This window comes from Lutra lutra, chromosome 3 (assembly GCF_902655055.1).
Source record: "Lutra lutra chromosome 3, mLutLut1.2, whole genome shotgun sequence".
In the NCBI taxonomy this organism is placed as follows: Eukaryota; Metazoa; Chordata; class Mammalia; order Carnivora; family Mustelidae; genus Lutra; species Lutra lutra.
In genome coordinates, this window is record NC_062280.1 from 132811922 (window position 1) to 132834385 (window position 22464).

At 41.1% G+C, this 22464-nt stretch overlaps 1 protein-coding gene across 1 annotated transcript in view; it reads right to left on the minus strand.

Moving 5' to 3' along the window:
* Nucleotides 1-16663: 16663 nt before the first annotated feature.
* Nucleotides 16664-22464, minus strand: part of SOHLH2 (spermatogenesis and oogenesis specific basic helix-loop-helix 2) — a 52205-nt gene continuing 46404 nt past the window's right edge. The window contains exons 10-11 of the mRNA XM_047723167.1: nucleotides 19152-19408; nucleotides 16664-17710 (exon numbers count right to left, since the gene is read on the minus strand). Coding sequence (XP_047579123.1) covers nucleotides 17690-17710; nucleotides 19152-19408 — 278 coding nt within the window. The 3' untranslated portion in view covers nucleotides 16664-17689. The remainder of the gene's footprint in view (nucleotides 17711-19151; nucleotides 19409-22464) is intronic.

The following is a 22464-nucleotide window of genomic DNA, read 5'->3' on the forward strand; positions in this document are numbered from 1 at the left end:
CATCCTCCAGGCAGCTGAATCTGCCTGGAGGAAAAAACCACCCAAACATAGGCTGACTGGTCTCCCTTCGGTTCATGACCACATGCTTCAAGGGAAGGCACAGCAACCCTATGCTGCCATAGTTCATTCACACTCCCATTCTCCTAGAAAGTGATGTCAAACATCCTCATCTCTTCTTCAGCCTTTCAAAACTCCCACCATCACATCTATCTTCTCTCCTGCACCTGGGCCCATGTATGTTGCCTTCCCTCCTACCACCACCCGTAGGACACCTCTGCTCTTGTCTCCGAAATCCTCTGGCTTACTCAAAGAAGTTGCCCCAGCATTACCTCACCTCTCTGCATTATAAATATGTCCTTCCTCACAGGATAATATCTATCAGCATATAGACATGCAGAAATTTCTTCTACTAACCATACATACCTCCCAGCAACTACCCCATTTCCCAACCCTCCTTCATGGCAAAACTCCATTTACAGCTGTCTATTCTTGATGCCTCTACATCTTTTCCCATTCTCTCTTGGACCCCTTCCATCAGATTTGTATCTTCACTCGGCCATCCAAACCACTATTTTTTTTTCTTTTTTAATTTTTTTATTTTTTCAGCATAACAGTATTCATTATTTTTGCACCACACCCAGTGCTCCATGCAATCCGTGCCCTCTACAATACCCACCACCTGGTGCCCCCAACCTCCCACCCCCCACCCCTTCAAAATTCTCAGATCGTTTTTCAGAGTCCATAGTCTCTCATGGTTCACCTCCCCTTCCAATTTCCCTCAACTCCCTTCTCCTCTCCATCTCCCCTTGTCCTCCATGCTATTTGTTATGCTCCACAAATAAGCAAACCACTATTTTTAATAATACATCCTGGCACTCGTACTGAGTGTTCTAACTGCATCTCTGCACTTCTGCTCTGGGTCCCCAGTCTGTGCTCTGCCCAGCCGTCACACTGGCCCTTTCAAAATGTACCTCAGATCACGTGCCTCCCTGCTCCATCTTAGACTGGCTTCCATCTGTTAAGAAACCACAGGCCTGGGGAGGAGTCAAGATGGCGGAGAAGTAGCAGGCTGAGACTACTTCGGGTAGCGGGAGATCAGCTAAATAGCTTATCTAAAGATTGCAAACACCTACAAATCCAATGGGAGATTGAAGAGAAGAAGAACAGCAATTCCAGAAACAGAAAATCAACCACTTTCTGCAAGGTAGGACTGGCGGAGAAGTGAATCCAAAGCGACGGGAAGATAGACCGCGGGGGGAGGGGCCGGCTCCCGGCGAGCGGCGGAGCAACGGAGCAAAATCAGGACTTTTAAAAGTCTGTTCTGCTGAGGGACATCGCTCCAGAGGCTTAACTGGGGTGAAGCCCAGGCGGGGTAAGCGCGGCCTCAGGTCCCGCAGGGTCGCAGAAGGATCGGGGGTGTCTGAGTGTCGCAGAGCTTACCGGTATTAGAACAGGGAAGCCGGCTGCAGAGACAGAGCCGAGGAGTGACTCTCAGCTCAGGGTTGCCTTGAACCGGTCGCAGGCTCGGTCAGCTCGGAGCGCGCCCGGAGGCCAGGGTGACGGGAGTCATTTGGCACTGTTCTCTGAGGGCACACTGAGGAGTGGGGCCCCGGGCTCTCTGCTCCTCCGGGCCGGAGACCGGGAGGCCGCCATCTTTATTCCCGTCCTCCGGACTCTACGGAAAGCGCTCAGGGAACAAAAGCTCCCGAAAGCGAACCCGAGCGGATGACTCAGCGCGGCCCCGGGTAAGGGCGGTGCAACTCCGCCTGGGGCAAAGACGCTTGAGAATCACTACAACGGGCCCCTCCCCCAGAAGATCTACGGGAAACCCAGCCAGGACCAAGTTCACCTACCAAGGAGAACGGTGGAATTCCAGAGGAGAAGAAAGCAAAGCACGGAACTCATGGCTTTCTCCCCATGATTTTTTAGCCTTGCAGTTAATTTAATTTTTTTTTCTTTTTCAATTTTTTTTTCTTTTTCTCTTCTTCTGCTAAATTTTTTTTAACTTTTACCATTTTCTTTTTTTTAACGTTTTTTAAATAGTTTATCTAATATATATATATTTTTTCCTTTTTTTATATTTATTTCTTTATCGGCTTTCTTTTTTTTAATAGTTTTTTTTTTCTTTCTTTCTGAGCCCCTTTTTATCCCCTTTCTCCCCCCTCACAATTCAGGATCTCTTCTGATTTGGCTAAAGCATATTTTCCTGGGGTTGTTGCCACCCTTTTAGTATTTTACTTGCTCCTTCATAAACTCTTATCTGGACAAAATGACAAGGCGGAAAAATTCACAACCAAAAAAAGAACAAGAGGCAGTACCAAAGGCTAGGGACCTAATCAATACAGACATTGGTAATATGTCAGATATAGAGTTCAGAATGATGATTCTCAAGGTTCTAGCCGGGCTTGAAAAAGGCATGGAAGATATTAAAGCAACCCTCTCGGGAGATATAAAAGCCCTTTCTGGAGAAATAAAAGAACTAAAATCTAACCAAGTTGAAATCAAAAAAGCTATTAATGAGGTGCAATCAAAAATGGAGGCTCTCACTGCTAGGATAAATGAGGCAGAAGAAAGAATTAGCGATATAGAAGACCAAATGACAGAGAATAAAGAAGCTGAGCAAAAGAGGGACAAACAGCTACTGGACCACGAGGGGAGAATTCGAGAGATAAGTGACACCATAAGACGAAACAACATTAGAATAATTGGGATTCCAGAAGAAGAGGAAACAGAGAGGGGAGCAGAAGGTATATTGGAGAGAATTATTGGAGAGAATTTCCCCAATATGGCAAAGGGAACAAGCATCAAAATCCAGGAGGTTCAGAGAACCCCCCTCAAAATCAATAAGAATAGGTCTACACCCCGTCACCTAATAGTAAAATTGACAAGTCTTAGTGACAAAGAAAAGATCCTGAAAGCAGCCCGGGAAAAGAAGTCTGTAACGTACAATGGTAAAAATATTAGATTGGCAGCAGACTTATCCACAGAGACCTGGCAGGCCAGAAAGAGCTGGCATGATATATTCAGAGTACTAAACGAGAAAAACATGCAGCCAAGAATACTATATCCAGCTAGGCTATCATTGAAAATAGACGGAGAGATTAAAAGCTTCCAGGACAAACAAAAACTGAAAGAATTTGCAAATACCAAACCAGCTCTACAGGAAATATTGAAAGGGGTCCTCTAAGCAAAGAGAGACCCTCAAAGTAGTAGATCAGAAAGAAACAGAGACAATATACAATAACAGTCACCTTACAGGCAATACAATGGCACTAAATTCATATCTCTCAATACTTACCCTGAATGTTAATGGGCTAAATGCCCCAATCAAAAGACACAGGGTATCAGAATGGATAAAAAAACAAAAACCATCTATATGTTGCCTACAAGAAACTCATCTTACACCCGAAGACACCTCCAGGTTTAAAGTGAGGGGGTGGAAAAGAATTTACCATGCTAATGAACATCAGAAGAAAGCAGGAGTGGCAATCCTTATATCAGATCAATTAGATTTTAAGCCAAAGACTATAATAAGAGATGAGGAAGGACACTATATCATACTCAAAGGAACTGTCCAACAAGAAGATGTAACAATTTTAAATATCTATGCCCCTAACGTGGGAGCAGCCAACTATATAAACCAATTAATAACAAAATCAAAGAAACACATCGACAAGAATACAATCATAGTAGGGGATTTTAACACTCCCCTCACTGAAATGGACAGATCATCCAAGCAAAAGATCAACAAGGAAATCAAGGCCTTAAATGACACACTGGACCAGATGGACATCACAGATATATTCAGAACATTTCATCCCAAAGCAACAGAATACACATTCTTCTCTAGTGCACATGGAACGTTCTCCAGAATAGATCACATTCTTGGTCCTAAATCAAGTCTCAACCGGTATCAAAAGATTGGGATCATTCCCTGCATATTTTCAGACCACAATGCTCTAAAGCTAGAACTCAATAACAAGAGGAAATTTGGAAAGAACCCAAATCCATGGAGACTAAACAGCATCCTTCTAAAGAATGAATGGGTCAACCAGGAAATCAAAGAAGAATTGAAAAAAATTATGGAAACAAATGATAATGAAAACACAACAGTTCAGAATCTGTGGGACACAACAAAGGCAGTCCTGAGAGGAAAATATATAGCGGTACAAGCCTTTCTCAAGAAACAAGAAAGGTCTCAGGTACACAACCTAACCCTACACCTAAAGGAGCTGGAGAAAGAACAAGAAAGAAACCCTAAACCCAGCAGGAGAAGAGAAATCATAAAGATCAGAGCAGAAATCAATGAAATAGAAACCAAAAAAACAATAGAACAAATCAACGAAACTAGGAGCTGGTTCTTTGAAAGAATTAATAAGATTGATAAACCCCTGGCCAGACTTATCAAAAAGAAAAGAGAGAGGACCCAAATAAATAAAATCATGAATGAAAGAGGAGAGATCACAACGAACACCAAAGAAATACAGACAATTATAAGAACATACTATGAGCAACTCTACGCCAACAAATTTGACAATCTGGAAGAAATGGATGCATTCCTAGAGACATATAAACTACCACAACTGAACCAGGAAGAAATAGAAAGCCTGAACAGACCCATAACCAGTAAGGAGATTGAAACAGTCATCAAAAATCTCCAAACAAACAAAAGCCCAGGGCCAGATGGCTTCCCGGGGGAATTCTACCAAACATTTAAAGAAGAACTAATTCCTATTCTCCTGAAACTGTTCCAAAAAATAGCAATAGAAGGAAAACTTCCAAACTCATTTTATGAGGCCAGCATCACCTTGATCCCAAAACCAGACAAGGATCCCAACAAAAAAGAGAACTACAGACCAATATCCTTGATGAACACAGATGCAAAAATTCTCGCCAAAATACTAGCCAATAGGATTCAACAGTACGTTAAAAGGATTATTCACCACGACCAAGTGGGATTTATTCCAGGGCTGCAAGGCTGGTTCAACATCCGCAAATCAATCAATGTGATACAACACATTAATAAAAGAAAGAACAAGAATCATATGATACTCTCCATAGATGCTGAAAAAGCATTTGACAAAGTACAGCATCCCTTCCTGATCAAAACTCTTCAAAGTGTAGGGATAGACGGCACATACCTCAATATTATCAAAGCCATCTATGAAAAACCCACTGCAAATATCATTCTCAATGGAGAAAAACTGAAAGCTTTTCCGCTAAGGTCAGGAACATGGCAGGGATGTCCGTTATCACCACTGCTATTCAACATAGTACTAGAAGTCCTAGCCTCAGCAATCAGACAACAAAAGGAAATTAAAGGCATCCAAATCGGCAAAGAAGAAGTCAAACTATCACTCTTCGCAGATGATATGATACTCTATGTGGAAAACCCAAAAGACTCCACTCCAAAATTGCTAGAACTTGTACAGGAATTCAGTAAAGTGTCAGGATATAAAATCAATGCACAGAAATCAGTTGCATTTCTCTACACCAACAACAAGACAGAAGAAAGAGAAATTAAGGAGTCCATCCCATTTACAATTGCACCCAAAACTATAAGATACCTAGGAATAAACCTAACCAAAGAGACTAAGAATCTATACTCAGAAAACTATAAAGTACTCATGAAAGAAATTGAGGAAGACACAAAGAAATGGAAAAATGTTCCATGCTCCTGGATTGGAAGAATAAATATTGTGAAAATGTCTATGCTACCTAAAGCAATCTACACATTTAATGCAATTCCTATCAAAATACCATCCATTTTTTTCAAAGAAATGGAACAAATAATCCTAAAATTTATATGGAACCAGAAAAGACCCCGAATAGCCAAAGGAATATTGAAAAAGAAAGCCAAAGTTGGTGGCATCACAATTCCGGACTTCAAGCTCTATTACAAAGCTGTCATCATCAAGACAGCATGGTACTGGCACAAAAACAGACACATAGATCAATGGAACAGAATAGAGAGCCCAGAAATGGACCCTCAACTCTATGGTCAACTCATCTTCGACAAAGCAGGAAAGAATGTCCAATGGAACAAAGACAGCCTCTTCAATAAATGGTGTTGGGAAAATTGGACAGCCACATGCAGAAAAATGAAATTGGATCATTTCCTTACACCACACACGAAAATAGACTCAAAATGGATGAAGGATCTCAATGTGAGAAAGGAATCCATCAAAATTCTCGAGGAGAACACAGGCAGCAACCTCTTCGACGTCAGCCGCAGCAACATCTTCCTAGGAACATCACCAAAGGCAAGGGAAGCAAGGGCAAAAATGAACTTTTGGGATTTTATCAAGATCAAAAGCTTTTGCACAGCAAAGGAAACAGTGAACAAAACCAAAAGACAACTGACAGAATGGGAGAAGATATTTGCAAATGACATATCAGATAAAGGGCTAGTGTCTAAAATCTATAAAGAACTTAGCAAACTCAACACCCAAAGAACAAATAATCCAATCAAGAAATGGGCAGAGGACATGAACAGACATTTCTGCAAAGAAGACATCCAGATGGCCAACAGACACATGAAAAAGTGCTCCATATCACTCGGCATCAGGGAAATACAAATCAAAACCACCATGAGATATCACCTCACACCAGTCAGAATGGCTAAAATGAACAAGTCAGGAAATGACAGATGCTGGCGAGGATGCGGAGAAAGGGGAACCCTCCTACACTGTTGGTGGGAATGCAAGCTGGTGCAACCACTCTGGAAAACAGCATGGAGGTTCCTCAAAATGTTGAAAATAGAACTACCCTATGACCCAGCAATTGCACTGCTGGGTATTTACCCTAAAGATACAAACGTAGTGATCCGAAGGGGCACGTGCACCCGAATGTTTATAGCAGCAATGTCTACAATAGCCAAACTATGGAAGGAACCTAGATGTCCATCTACAGACGAATGGATAAAGAAGATGTGGTATATATACACAATGGAATACTATGCAGCCATCAAAAGAAATGAAATCTTGCCATTTGCAACGACGTGGATGGAACTAGAGGGTATCATGCTTAGCGAAATAAGTCAATCGGAGAAAGACAACTATCATATGATCTCCCTGATATGAGGGAGAGGAGATGCAACATGGGGGGTCGAGGGGGTAGGAGAAGAGTAAATGAAACAAGATGGGATTGGGAGGGAGACAAACCATAAGTGACTCTTAATCTCACAAAACAAACTGAGGGTTGATGGGGGGAGGGGGTTGGGAGAGGGGGTGGGGTTATGGATATCGGGGAGGGTATGTGCTATGGTGAGTGTTGTGAAGTGTGTAAACCTGGCGATTCGCAGACCTGTACCCCTGGGGATAAAAATATATGTTTATAAAGCTGTAAAAAAAAAAAAAAAAGAAAGAAAGAAAGAAAGAAAGAAAGGATGAATCCCCAAGTTTTGTAGCAACATGGACGGGACTGGAAGAGATTATGCTGAGTGAAATAAGTCAAGCAGAGAGAGTCAATTATCATATGGTTTCACTTATTTGTGGAGCATAACAAATAGCATGGAGGACAAGAGGAGATGGAGAGGAGAAGGGAGTTGAGGGAAATTGGAAGGGGAGGTAAACCATGAGAGACTATCGACTCTGAAAAACGATCTGAGAATTTTGAAGGGGTGGGGGGTGGGAGGTTGGGGGCACCAGGTGGTGGGTATTGTAGAGGGCACGGATTGCATGGAGCACTGGGTGTGGTGCAAAAATAATGAATACTGTTATGCTGAAAAAAAAAAAATTAAAAAAAAAAAAAAAAAGAAGAAGAAACCACAGGCCTGTGAGGATCTACATCATTCTCTTCTCTCCATTAGAGCCTCACTGTCCTCACTGCTCCTCCTTAAATAGAGCCCCCCAAGAGCCTTTGTAGTCCCTGTGCCTCTTACCTGGAATGCGCTCTTCCCAGATCACTAAAACGGCTTGCTATAGGACTTTAGTCAAATTTCTTCCAAATGCCAACTTTTCAACTTCCCTCCCCCGACCTGCTTATCTAAAATAGCATCCCAACTGTCCCTATCCCCACGTTCTCTCTTCCTTAAGGTATTTATCACAGCTCATGACTAGCAGCCATGGCATTTTATATTTATTTATTTCAGGTATCCCCCCTTAGAAATTAAGCTCCTTAAAGTTACAGAGTTTGCTAGAACAGTGCTGTTATGTGGAGGGTTAGTAATAAGTATTTCTTGGCTGAATATATCACACAGATGTATTTTCATAACCATGCAAAGAAATAATTATGTTGTTTATTGTAATAGTTTTTAAAAATTTTTAAAAATGAAGAAAAAATAAATCTCTGTCATTGGGAAACGAGTTAAATACATTTTGAGATATTCTTTTTTTTTTTTTTAAAGATTTTAGTTATTTATTTGACAGAGAGAGAGAGAGATCACAAGTAGGCAGAGAGGCAGGCAGAGAGAGAGAGGAGGAAGCAGGCTCCCCGCCGAGCAGAGAGCCCGATGTGGGGCTCGATCCCAGGTCCTTGGGATCATGACCTGAGCCGAAGGCAGAGGCTGTAACCTACTGAGCCACTCAGACGCCCCCATTTTGAGATATTCTTAAAATAGAACACAAAGTCAGCTATTTAAAAGAATGAAGTCTTCACATACCGGTATGGAAAATGTCTGTAAACAAGTTAAGTAGGGGGGAAAATGAATGTAGAATATTATACGATTCTAATTTTGTAAGAAATCTAAATGTCTCTCCATATGCATAATTCACATGTTTTTGGGTGCATAAAAGAAAATCTAGAAGGAAACATACCAATCTGTTAAGAGTGGTTACCTCCAGAGAGAGCAGGATTTCAGGGGAAGAAATAGATTTTTACTCTATGTTATAAAATTTTGTTTCAATTTTATAAACCCATGCTACTTTTATAAAACAAATGAAAATCTTTGAAAAGATCAAAAAGCTACAAATGATTAGTGTTGGTTGATGTCTGTGGGTCTAAATAAGCCTGTGTAGCTCAGTGGGTTAAAGACTCTGCCTTCCGCTCGGGTCATGATCTCAGGGTCCTGAGATCGAGCCCTGCATCAGGTTCTCTGCTCAGTGGGGAGCCTGCTTCCCCTCTCTCTGCCTTCCTCTCTGCCTGCTTGTGATCTTGCTCTCTGTCAAATAAATAAATAAAATCTTAAAAAAAAAAAAAAAAAGAAAGAAAAGCAAGAAAGCAGAAATTATGATGGGAAACGACCAGTGGTATGCTGCATGCTTTCAGCAAACAAGGGGCAGAGAGCAAACCTTGCACAAAAAGGAGTAAGAAAATATAACGAGCCATTTGTTTTCTTTATTGAGCCCCTACTATGGGAAAGGTACTATCCTCAATGACATGTGTACATTTTCTCTAACCTTCAGAACAAACTTGCAAGTTAGGTATTAGCTCTACAGATGAGAAAAACAATGTTTCAGAGAACCTAAGTCCTCATGAGCCCTAAATAAAGACCAGAAGCAATGGAGCTGGGATTCCGATGTGCCATGCCGCCTCCACATAAATGAGCCCCTAAAGCTGGCATATTATGGTTTGGAAGAGAAACCCTGTACCTGGAGATTAATAACCCAGGAGTAGGGCCCCTAGCAACCCTAGAATCATGTGGAGAATCCAAACTGCCTATTCCCTTCCTGCTACAAAAATGCTTCAGCCTGACTCCAGTGGGAGGTGTGGGGAGTGGTGGGCGATGGGGAAGAGGGCCTCACCTGTGAGTGTTCTCCCCCTCTGGCTAGTCACAGAGGAAGGAAGGCAGCTTTGGAGAGAGACCCTCACTGTTTAGGGTCCTACAAAGCTGGAAGAGTGGCATAAAATGATATTGAGAACTGTGATTCTTCTTCCTCCTGTGTAGGACATGTTCTGGTGAGCAGAGACGCTGTAGGAAGGGAAGCAAAAATTCTCTTGCAGCAAAATAATAGCCACTACTACTTAGGGAGGCTCTACTGCATGCCAGGAACTTTACAAACATTATTTTCAGTCCTCAGAACCTGATCAACTAAGTGAATATTATTGCTTCCATTTTACAGAAGAGGAAACAGGAGCAACTAAGTAAATGATTAGTTCAATTTTATGCTGCTAATAAGTAGTGGACCTAGGCTTCCATCAAGCCTCTCTGACCTCTAACCTCAAGTTTCTTCCAAGCCACTCAGCCACTCTGGGAGGCTTAGGGGCTCAAGTGTAAGGCAGTCACCCAGAGGTGAACAGAGCAAGAGCATGAGACATTGATGATGAAGAGGTGAGGGCCAGGGAAATGTAAAAGAGCAAGTCGTATTCGGGACATACTGTTGGAAGCCTGGACTGGCCCTAGAAAGAACACAATCACCAACAGCTTTGCCTTGCCTTTAAGAGGTAACAGAATATCCATGTGTAGACAGTGAAAAATAATTTTTAGCTGGAAGCCTGCTGTGACTAGCTTGGCTTTGCCAGTGGGATCTCGTTAGTATTCCTGAGCTTCCATTAGCATTTGAAGGAAATACCCAAATGACACAAAGCCAATTCTAGGAGCTGAGATTTAATATTTTTTAACTCAATTTCTCTAATGCAGTTAACCTGGTTAGGTACCCTCTTTTTGCAAACTGTTTTGAGCCTCAACAACCAAACCATTCATACAAGCACCTTCAAGTTCATGTTCCCCAAACAAGGCCAGCATGATTTTACATCATTTGCTGCAGAGCTAGAGAACTGGGAGTATTTTTCCCAGCGTTATCTGGACCAGAGCCAAGGTTGTAAGTACAAATCCTTCAACATGATCTCCCTGTAACTGCCCCTTGGGCTGACACAACCCCGCCCTGAGAGCAGCATTTTAGTGCATCCTTTGTTGTAGGTTTTCCATTTTAGGGAGAATTGATAGCGATACTAAGTACAAACACATTCTCTGCCAGTCAGGTTCTGTGGCAAAGTTTTTAAAAAGGACCTGGGAAGTCTTGTGGCCAGTAATAATATTTACATTGAAACTCAGCTCTTGCTATAGAGGGTGAGGGCAATGATGGTCAAGAAAGGAATTCCCCTCCCCATATACAATGCTTCTCAAAGGACAAGAAACAAGGGAGTATTTTGAGATTAGAGCAAATCCTGCAGTCCTTTCTCAGTTACTTAAGATTGGGATTAACCCTTTAAAGAGGCTTTTTTAATGCCAAGATAATATGCTTATATTCAAATTTTCCAAACACTATTTTTTACTTCTAAAGAAAAAGAAATAACTTAATTGATATCTCCCCCATTACGTCTTCCTTTGACTCTATCAAAAGCTTAAAGACATTTTGGTCCAGGTCTGGACCCACTAACCCTATAAAAGAATTGAACATCTGGGGCGCCTGGGTGGCTTAGTGGGTTAAGCCTCTGCCTTCGGCTCAGGTCATGATCCCAGGGTCCTGGGATGGAGCCCCGCATCAGGCTCCAGAGAGCCTGCTTCCCCTTCTCTCTCTACCTGCCTCTCTGACTACTTGTGATCTTTCTCTCTGTCAAATAAATAAATAAAATCTTAAAAAAAAAAAGAAAAGAATTGAACATCCTTTTACGCTGGAAAAAAGTTCTGGAGTCTTTTTAGCAAGACATTTAAAATCGTTATTTTACCAATTAGATGTCATAAAAGGGTAGGTCTACAGCGCTCCACGAGGAGATAAAAACCAGTGCTTCAATTATATTGGCCTTTTTTTATTATAGTAAATAAAATAAAAAAGTATTTTAAAAAACATAATTACCTATAGGGAAGTGAATCCTGTGGGTTTTTCACCCCTTAATACTTTATAAACAAGAGGTTTAAGAGTATTAGAATACTACAACATGAGAAAGGCAGTATAAGACCAAAGCAGTGGGTTGGGGGGAGGGGGAGGAATTAAGGTTTATTCTCATTTCTGTGCAACTGCCCTGACATATACATGGCTATGGAAAGATTTTCTTCTTTCCAGTAGTTTCTAGTTCAAAACTGAGATCAACCTCAGGTCTATGGGGGAAAAGAACTGAGAAAGACTTCTCACAGTGCTTGTGGTACTGAGAGCTGTTGTTGGGGTTTAAAAGAGGCATGGGCTCTCATAAGGCCTAAGCCTGGGTGGCTCAGTTGTTAAGCATCTGCCTTAAGCTCAGGTCATGACCCCAGGATCCTGGGATCCAGCCCCACATCAGGCTTCCTGTTCAGTGGGAAGCCTGCTTTTCCCTCTCCTCTTGTTCCCTGTCTGTCTCTCTCTGTCAAATAAATACATAAAATCTTTAAAAAAAAAAAAAGGCCCAAGCCCTAGAATTTTTAAAGATTGTGGCTATTATTTTGAGAGATACTGGAAAACAGCCTGAGTGAGACGGGATGGAAGGAGACAGAATTCAGTGTTTGAAAAAAACGCTCTCCTTCCAACATTCTCACATAGCCTTGAGACTATTTGGGGAAGAAATAAGTGGAAAGGAATATCTGTTTGCAGGGACTTCTTAGGAAATACAGTTTAACAGAGTTTTCAGAGCAAGTTTATCTGTGCATTTTTGAAGTTTGTTTCCCTGAAGTTTCTCCCAGCAGTGTTCAAGCCCACTTAGTTTGTAATCTGACTTCTAGAAATCTTTGCTTCCGGCAAAATACGAAAAATCTTTTTTTTCTGGGGTCTCATGAGTAAAATTTAGCAGCATACATGATACTAAGTAATGTGATATGTGTATGTTTTCCTGCTTTTTGTTTTCAGAAAGAACATTATTCTGGGATGTAAAAAGAACCTTGAAACATACAGAGATAAGAGGTTTTGCCGTCTTCCATGGGAGTGTCATATTTCCATGGTGAGGAAACAAGCTCTTGATACCGGATTAACCAAGGTGACCCCTGGGCTTCCTGCTTCCTTATTCCATGTAACAGGGATACTGGCAGAAGAAAAAGGGGAAAACCAATGGTGTGCCCAAGAACTGCACAGAAAATGAACAGATTCTGGCCTCAAAATTTGTTATGACATGTCAATATCAAGGATTCAAAGAAATGACATATTTTCCAATGTTCATTATTTTGCAAAAGTAGCGTTCTGCTTTTAACAATATCTTTAGAGTAATTTTATAAAATGTGAAAGTAATTTTATAAATGTGCCTTCATGTAAGCAGTTTCCACTGCCATCAAAACGAACTAAAGTGAGCAAAACTCTACTTTATTATTCTATTTTATTTTATTTTTGGTTTTCACTCTTCTTAGTTATACTTACTCAAAACTCTCTGGCTCTGCTCTAGAACCTTTAAGTTTTCTCACTACTATACTCCAGGCCTGAAATGGTTTTACCTAAATTATCCTTCTGACTCACCAAAGCAGTTTCTGAAACTCACCTCCTCGGCAAAACCTTTCTCAGTCAACTAGTGTGGAAGTGATTATCCTCTCGGTGCCGACCTGCCTGGTTTAGGAGAGCAACGCTCCTTGTGCATCACCTCCCATCACCAGCCCTTAACATACACGTTATTAGCAGATTATAAATCTAACAGTGGCTCCCAGAGCTGGCTGCCTATTAGAATCATCTATGCAAGGTACTAGGCCCCATTCTAGAAATATAGAATCAGAATTTCTGGGATAGGAGTCCTGATATGTATAGTTTTCATAAATCTACGCGTGCTTATGATGCACTGCCAGGTTGGGAAGTCAGTGATGTATAGCTCTACTGTCTATTCTGTTTTTGTGTCCTCTCTGGGTATCTGCATCCATTTATATGAATTGGGGTTTGGGGGGGTTGTTTTGAGAGAGAGACAGAGAGAAAGAGAGTGTGTACATAAGTGGGGGAGGGAGGGGAAGAGGCAGATGGAGAGAAAGAATCCCAAGCAGGCTCCACATCCAGCACAGAGCCCAACACAGGGCTTGATCTTACCACCCTGAGATCATGACCTGAACTGAAATCAAAAGTTGGATGCTTAAACAACTGAGCCACCCAGGTGCCCCTATGTGCATTGGGTTTTTAAGTAGAATAATCAGATGCCTGCAGCACATCTGGCTGTGTTAAAATGTGGATTCCCCAGCATCAGCCCAGCCAAGTCTACCAATTTGTCCCTGTGGAATATGGACTAGGAATCTGCATTTTAACATGCTGCCCCTATCCAAAGTGATTTCCCTATATGGAAGTCACACCAGAATCCCTACGGAGATGAGACAAGGCCCTTCCTGAGGCAAGCCAGATGGGAAATGAACAGGGAACACTGATTTCCACTTGAGCAGCTCATTGCTACTTTGTCAGACTAGAAATAGATCCAGTATTGCCTAAATTATGAATTTTTCAGAACTAAGAGATTCAGAGAAACTTCTCACAATTCAAAAAACAACCAGTAAACAAACATAGCTGCCACTGGCAAGTTGTGCCCTCTGCCTTTGAGGGTTTTACCAGAGCATCTCAAATCTCTGGAAACTTACAATGTTATGAAACAGTATGGGCCTGCCCAAGTGACTCCTTATGATGAATTATAATAGAATTTGTAGGGTTGGAAGGTCCTTATGAGTCATTCAGGCCAATCCCACCATTTAATGTTTGTATCCCCAACTTTAGCATTTCCCCTATCCCAGGGTGATGATTCCCCAAACCACATCACCTCTCATCCAGATGTCCCACCTGTGCTACACAAATCTGAATGCCTCTTGGCTCCCTGCATTAGGATATCCAACACACAGCACATCCCCACATAGAGCTGTCGTCTTCCAAATGCTCTTTCCTTGTGTTCCCTCAGTGGTCATTGGTACTACTTGTCCAGCTACCAAACCCAGAAACGTAGGTGTTAGCCTTATTTCTTCACAAACCCCATAATGGATCATCTACAAGTCTTCCTAACTCTGCCCCCTTAACATTCATCAGATTTGTCTACTTCTCTTCATCCCCACTGCCAATGACTTATTTCTGGCCATCTCTTTCCTGAATTACTAAATAGCTACCCCGCCCCCGCAATTGGTTTTAGCCCCCTTCAACTCATTTTGCCTTTAATTCACTGAAGCCAGGACAGTGATTCTAAAAGGAAAATCTGATTATGTGAATATCATGACAGTAGTGAGCACCATGATAAGTTCAATCAAAGCAGTATCACATGGCTCCATTCTTTCTCCATCCCACATCTGAACTCCATGAACAGCCCTGTGGAATTTCCTTTACTCCTCCATTTGTGCAATGCAATCTTTTCCTTGGTACCTTTGCAAAAGCAGTTCTCACTGCCTGAAAACTCATCTCCCTCACTTATCCCCACATCTCCACCTTCTGGCTTAGCTATGTCTCCTGGTTCTTAAAATCTCGGCTTAATCATTATGACCACAATTATCACCACCAGGAATTGAATGCTTTGTATGTGCCAGGGCGCTGTTTTAGGGGCTTGTACACATATCTCATTTAACCTTCACAGCAACATTAGGAGGCAAGTACTTCAGAGAGGAGGATAGCTTAAATGTCACTATCCTTAAAAGCCTCCCATGAGTCCCCTGAATGAAAATGTGATGCTAATGTACCCAGTAGTGCCTTATATTTTCCCCTGTCAGAACACCCACCAAACTCCACCGTAATTCTGTTCTACCTGTCTCTCCCAACAAACTCCAAGCTCCTGGATATAGAAGGTAAAAAAAGACTATGCTTCAAGTATAGACTATGCTTCAAGTATAGTTATGTTCCCAGCATTTAGGACAATGCCTCTCAAATAAATAGTTTCTGAACAAATTAATAAATGACTGAATAATTCTTGAGTTATTCAACATTTGAGTGTTCTCCTTTAAACATACAATAGTTGTGCTTATAAACATTACCAATTACTGTCATTTCTGTCATTGGGAGACCACCTAACTCATATATTAGTAAGAGGGAAAGAAAATAGGTGTAAACAGACTGATAAACTATTAATGAAAACATCAACTTTCATTCTCCCACCTGTCTTGACTTCAAATGGATTCCTAAGCGCTTGACTATGTCTCTTGCTTTCCTTTCTCATAATCATTACTCAAGCTTAGATCCTTATACCTTTTGGCTCCACATCTAAGCACCTGTGCATCCATCCATCTGTCCAGCAAGATAGCTGACACTGAGGATACAGAAGTGAGTGAAACTAAGTCCTTCTCCTCAAGACAAAGTCTAATAATTTCCCTCGACCACAGGAAGGGCTCAATAAATGTTCAAACAGGGACAGTGTCTTCTGTATCATCAGTGTGAAACCTGAAAGCTGTCACTTTTTCTAGGCAAACTCCTTGCACCTTTTTCATTGTAAAAATAACACTGCAACTGTCTCATGACCAGCCAAGTTGATTCTACAAAAGGAAAATCCTGCCTTTTTTTTTTTTTTAATAGGCTAAGGCTTAACTAACACTTCCTCCTTGGCTGAGAGTTGAACTTACTTTGAAGAACATAATTTTGAAACAAATTTGGACACTTGCATGAAGTTCAGGATAATGGGAAGCAGCACTGGAAAAAACAGAGCTTTAACAATGGACCTAGTAGCCTTGCTCTTCATGTTGAAAGGAAAGGGAGACTAAGAGCAGCAAGGAGCCAGGACATTCGGCTTTCACTCTTCAAGTCTTCTGCTGAGTTCCCAGCCACAGACTGTCTCTCACAATCCATATGTACACCTAGGGAAATCCCAATGCAAAGTACAAGTCCCAGTAACAATTAAGATCAGTTGTGAACACAGGAAGTAATCTCGAGAGCCCAAAATACCTCAACAGGTTCTTTTATGATATCAAAGCAATTACTCCTAAAAGCAAGTAGGTCGACCACACATTTGTAATAATAAGCATACAATCTTAGTTGGAAACTTTTAGTTCCTTTATAAAGTTGTCAAACATCTACAGGTTCCATCATCATGGCATCTTCAAAGAAAAGTTGTACAATTTAACATAAAAACTAGGCTATGCCTAAAGGAATTTTTAAACTTTTCAAAACTCTTACTTACTTTTCAAAAAGTAAAATTAAAGTCCCTACACTGTACTACTAAAAGAGGGAACACATATTTACTAAACAAAACAAAGAAAGATTATTATTTTCAGGGTCAAAACTGAGTATTTTCTTTAACAATAAAACTTAAATTGTGCATAAGAACATTTCAGTGAAATGTAAAACAAATATTTTTCTCCCCTTATTTTCAGCGGTCTTTTCTAATGTCGGTAGGGAGGAAGAGATGAAAAACAAAGAAAAGCCTGTTAGGCTGTAACTGGGATCCAGGAAGGAAAATCTACCTATTAGCTATCATTTCACTCATGGAATTGTGAAATACAGAAACAAACACGTCAGTTTACTCATGAGGAGTCAAGTGAGGAGGTAAACACTTCTCTCAAACTATCTTAGTTTGGATGGTGAATAACAAAGGGAGCTCTCTAAAATGTCAAATCTAGAAAGATACCACCTAGAAATGTGCGACAGTAATTCACAGTGATACTAAAAATAAGAATCAGGTTGCAACATCTATACTCGGTGATGCCAGAGTATCAAAGCACCTCCCTAATCTTCTCATTTTATCAAGTGGATCATAAATTGTGGCATCTTTTTGGAGGAAAAAAAAAAAGTCTAGGTCACCAGGCCATTTGTTCTTGTAGTGCTCTGGCTGGGGAGATCCAAGTACATATGAAGATCAGTGAAAGCGGGTGGTTAGCACTTTTGCTATCTGTCTGCAGAAGCTTTTAGCACATTTATCAGAAGCCTTACAGTGCTTTTGATATTGGTCTCTGGGTGTAGCTTTCAAGATCTTTCTTTGTTCCGTTCTTCCTGTATGGTCAAACTGCACCCAACAGGTGGTCTAGAGTGTGAATTTCAAACATGTGCTATTAATATGCCCAAAACTGTTGCTGCAAAGGGGAAAGAAAACCACATTAATTGAATCTCAGCCTGTTCCGACTCATAATATCACAAATATAGTTTGTGCGTCTTAAAGCCATACAAAATGATTTATAAAACCATGTGAAAACTTCAGGAGAAAAAAAAACAATAAAATAGGTGCTATTTATTGTTATTAAAAGTAATTATTGTCTTACAACAATTCTCCAACAAAAACTACACACAGAAGTATAGGTCAACGATAACAAAAAAATAAAAGTTATAATCTCCTTTTCATTTACCCTGGTTTTCCTGTTGGTATACTGATGTTCGCTAGCAACAGTATTACCTATGTAGATAACTCATAGTTCAAAATTCCTTTGTAATTATTTTTAAAATATTTTTCTCATTAATGTTTTCTGGGAAGGTCACTATTATCCCATTTTATAGATGTCGTATGGAAAATAATAACAGCACCTACCTCAATGGGTCACATCAGGAATTCATTAGAGCATCCGCATAAGCACACAGGGTGTTTGGCACATTTCTTATTGTGTGCTCAAAGCATGTCAGTTATTATCAATATGCAAAATATTAGCAACTCTATTAAGGTTATCAGAAGTCCATTTAAAATGGGCCAATCTGGTTTGGGTCTTCTTCTAGAACAGGACAGTTCTTCCAAAAAATAAATATACCATTGCTTATATAACTCACTAGAATTTAAATAAAAACTTGAAACATTAAAAAAAAAAAGACATCCCTGTTTATATATACTGATCTGTCTTTCTAGAACGCTATTGCCCTCCTCACTCCCAACTCCTGACCACTCTACTGGGCTAATTCTTTTTCTTTGGATCTTGCTTAGATAGTATTTCTTCTAGATTATAGTATATATGTGCTAGGGTGCTCCTCCTACATGCCCCAGTGCATATCACGATGACTAGCTTCTACATCTACTTCCCTGTGACACTAAGGCAGGGATCCCACCTATGTATCCACTTCATTCTTGGTGCTTAGCACAATGCTAGAACAGAGGGGATGCTCCATAAATATCTGTGGTATGAGATCTGAAATCAGACCAGTGGGTGTTGGAAGATCAGATTTTCACTGGGCCTGACTGCTGCCAGATGAAGAGATAAAACAGCAGGGGGGGTGGGCGGCAGGTGAGGGGGAGGCAGGTGAGGCTGAATGAGATGTGGTATCCTAGAAGAAGAGGGGTTAAAGGCAAGGGCTCTAGAGGAAATCAGGTCCCATCTGGGCACCTAAATTCACACCAGCAGTGCCCCATCCAGATGCGCGGATCCTGGATATCTAGACACCAGCCCTGCAGCCTGGGAATGAGAGCCGGGGTGAAGCACACCTGGTCCCGGTCTAAGACTTCTGGGCAGAGTGTGAACAGCACAGTGCAAGCCAGGGGCTCCTGATGACTGGAATGAAAGAATCCAATCTGCCCGAAGACCCCAGTGGACTTACCAGACAGTTGGGATGTGTGGTGCACGTCTGGCCCAGCACAGCATTGCAATGCTGAGGAAGAAACTTGGAGACTCTGGGCACAGCTGATGGAAAATGAACTGAAATGTTCTGATTTGTTACAGCAGCTGCATCATAGGAAGGGATGACTTTAGAATAGTATCTGACAGCACGGAAGGAATTAAGGGAGAGGGCTTTGCTGGGAATTCGAGTTTTATACACATCACCAATTGCATTCTCTGAAGTGGAGCTGGACTGACCTTTAATAAAAAAGAAAACAAATATCCATCAGTGTTCACAACTCTGTAACTTGGAATTACTGTATTTGAAATAAATTGTCTTCTATTTCATTTCCTCATGTTACAAACTTATACTACTCTTACACGCCAATGCTGATGGAAAAACACAGTGAACTTTTTAGTAGTAGCAGTTAGCACAAAACACATACTATAAATCAGCATTAGTGTGTCATCAGAAGACAGATTTTCGAGGAGCATGAGATCTCTGTGCCTGTGTGTGGGTGTGTGCGCGAGCGCCTCTGTGTGGGTGTGGCTTTCATCATAATCAAAATCATGACCATCCCTATCATCCCTATGAAGCAAGGAAGAATGTTCCAAAGTAGAACTCTATTCAGTAACAAAGTTTGGTCGATTTTCTATCAATGAAGTGGGTTGTATAATTCTATGTCTATATTCTGATTAGTAACTAGAAGGCAGAAAAAGATTTTAAAATATATCCTGAATGTTAGCAATGTAATCTGAAGCAATATTGGGAATACCTGTTTATTTTCTATCGGACATTGATAATAATGAAAGTAAAGAAATTTTATGTCCACTTTGCATACAAATGTATCTAGAATGTTTGTGAAAGGTCATTTCAGCAAATATGGACAGAGATGTATAGAAAGGACAGGTAAAGGTAGCCTAGTAAAGTCTAAACACTGAGCTGGGTGCTAGTGCTTCTGTGTTACAAAGCCAGATGTGAGCAGACACCTGGAGACCTGAGGTGTTCATGTCACTTATCCGGCCTTCAATTTACTGACCTAGCTGGTGACAGTGACATTGGAGGACTTAACTGATCTCAACAGTTCCAGTGCTCTTTCAAAAACAAGTTGGCAAACTGCATTATGAGCTACAAATGAGCTCACATTCTTGAACTCATTCATTACACATGTCCTGGAATCCAGCCCAAGAAAAAATCCAAAATTAGAAAAAATCTATGTAAGGGGAAATATTTCCTTTCATAGTATATGTAGAATCACTCTCCCCATAAAACTACAAATACTAAATGTAGCAATTGGAGGGTGGCTGAGATTTTTCTAGAAATTATTTGATAAAACATTAAAACCATTAAAATGGTGGTAAGAGCTGTATAAGAAAAAAATAAAGTATATATGACACAGTGTTTTTTTTTTTTTAACAAAATTTTTTTGTTAGATTTTATTTATTTATTTGACAGACAGAGAGGCAGAGAGGCAGGCAGAGAGAGAGAAGAGGAAGCAGGTTCCCCATGGAGCAGAGAGCCCATGTGGGGTTCCATCCCAAGACCCTAAGATCACGACATGAGCTGAAGGCAGAAGCTTTAACCCACCAAGCCACCCAGGCACCCCTATATGACACAGTGTTAAGTAAAAGAAGGCAACAAAATTGGGTGTCCAATACGAGTACTATTGTAGAAAAATATACATAGAAAAAGACTTGAAGGAAATACATTAAAAATGAACAGTGATTATTTTAGCTGGGCTCGTGAAGGACTAATAATGCTTTCCAAATGGAAAACTGTATATAAGTAAAATTAAAATGGGGTGGGGGGAGTCTGACTCAATGACTTTCAAGGTCTTCCACAGCCTGAACAAGTCTATGATCCTAGTATCTGTGTGTCTTCCCAGGAGCAGCTGCTTTAGGTGATGAAAACCAAGAGATGCTGGGGCACAGAGAGGCCAGAACCTACCAACGGGAAAACAGTGTTTCAGACTTTCTGCAGAATATAAATAGTGAGAACACAGACGTAAGCACTGCATGTCCAAGAAGTAACACTGACAGACATATGCCTGTGGCCTGGCCTTTTTCTGATTTAATCTGTGCTGATTTGATCATTCTGGGTGTTATTCAGCCACAAATACTTAAAGTAGATTAACCATGGTTCATGGCTAACCTTTTTTTTTTTTTTAAACAGCATTTTCAGGGGCCTTTCCTTCCCCCCCCCGCCAAAGATTATTTATTTATTTATTTGACAGAGAGAGAGAGAGATCACAAGTAGGCAGAGAGGTAGGCAGAGAGAGAGGGGGAAGCAGGCTCACTGCTGAGCAGAGAGCCCGATGCGGGGCTCAATCTCAGGACCCTGAGATCATGACCTGAGCCGAAGGCAGAGGCTTAATCACAGTGCCATCCAGGCGCCCCCATGGCTAACCTTTTTTACTTCTCCACTCTGCCCCAAGTCAGAAGGGTCTAAATGGATTAATAAAAACCCTGAATCTTATCTGGTTTTTATTTTTTTTAAAAGACTTTATTTATTTATTTGACAGAGAGACACAGTGAGAGAGGGAACACAAGCAGGGGGAGTGGGAGAGGGAGAAGCAAGTTTCCTGCTGAGCAGGCAGCCCAATTCGGGACTCGACGCCAGGACCCTGGGATCATGACCTGAGCTGAAGGCAGCCACTTAAGGACTGAGCCACCAGGTGCCCCTTATCTGATTTTTAGAACAAGGAGAGCTATGTTCTATTTTTGGCCTCTTTCTCCTTTTGACTTTAGTCACCATCCTAGTAACATCACTTGTTCATGTGGCAGTTACTATGTCTACATGTCGTGCCCTCTACCACATTATTTCAAATACTATAAGAATCATATTGTGCTTTTGTGACTCTCTCTGTTACCAATTCGCCAGCTCCATAAGAACAAGAATGCATCTTGTTTGTCCTTGTGCCCCCACCTTTCAAGCAGGTACATTTGAGCTGAGAACTAAGGGATGAACAGGGAGTTCCCCAGGTAGAGTATGAAAAGGACATCCCCAGTACAGGGAAGGTGCTGAGGTAAGTGAGAAGAATCCCTTTAAGGAAGTCCGCAAAAGAGTGACCTCAGACTTGGGCACTGAAAAGATAGGTCACGGTGTCCTGTCATCTAGCATCCAACATGAAGATTAGGATCTCAGTGCCTTGCTGGTTTCTGAAAAGTAACCGTCAGGAATAGAAAAATCACAAACTGGTAGCTGTGTTCTTTTACTCCGGCTCTGCTTTTATCCATCTTCTTATTTCTACAAGTACACGGGCATGCCTAGACTTTATAACCCAAATAACAAAATGCCTCACAGTGGGTAAATA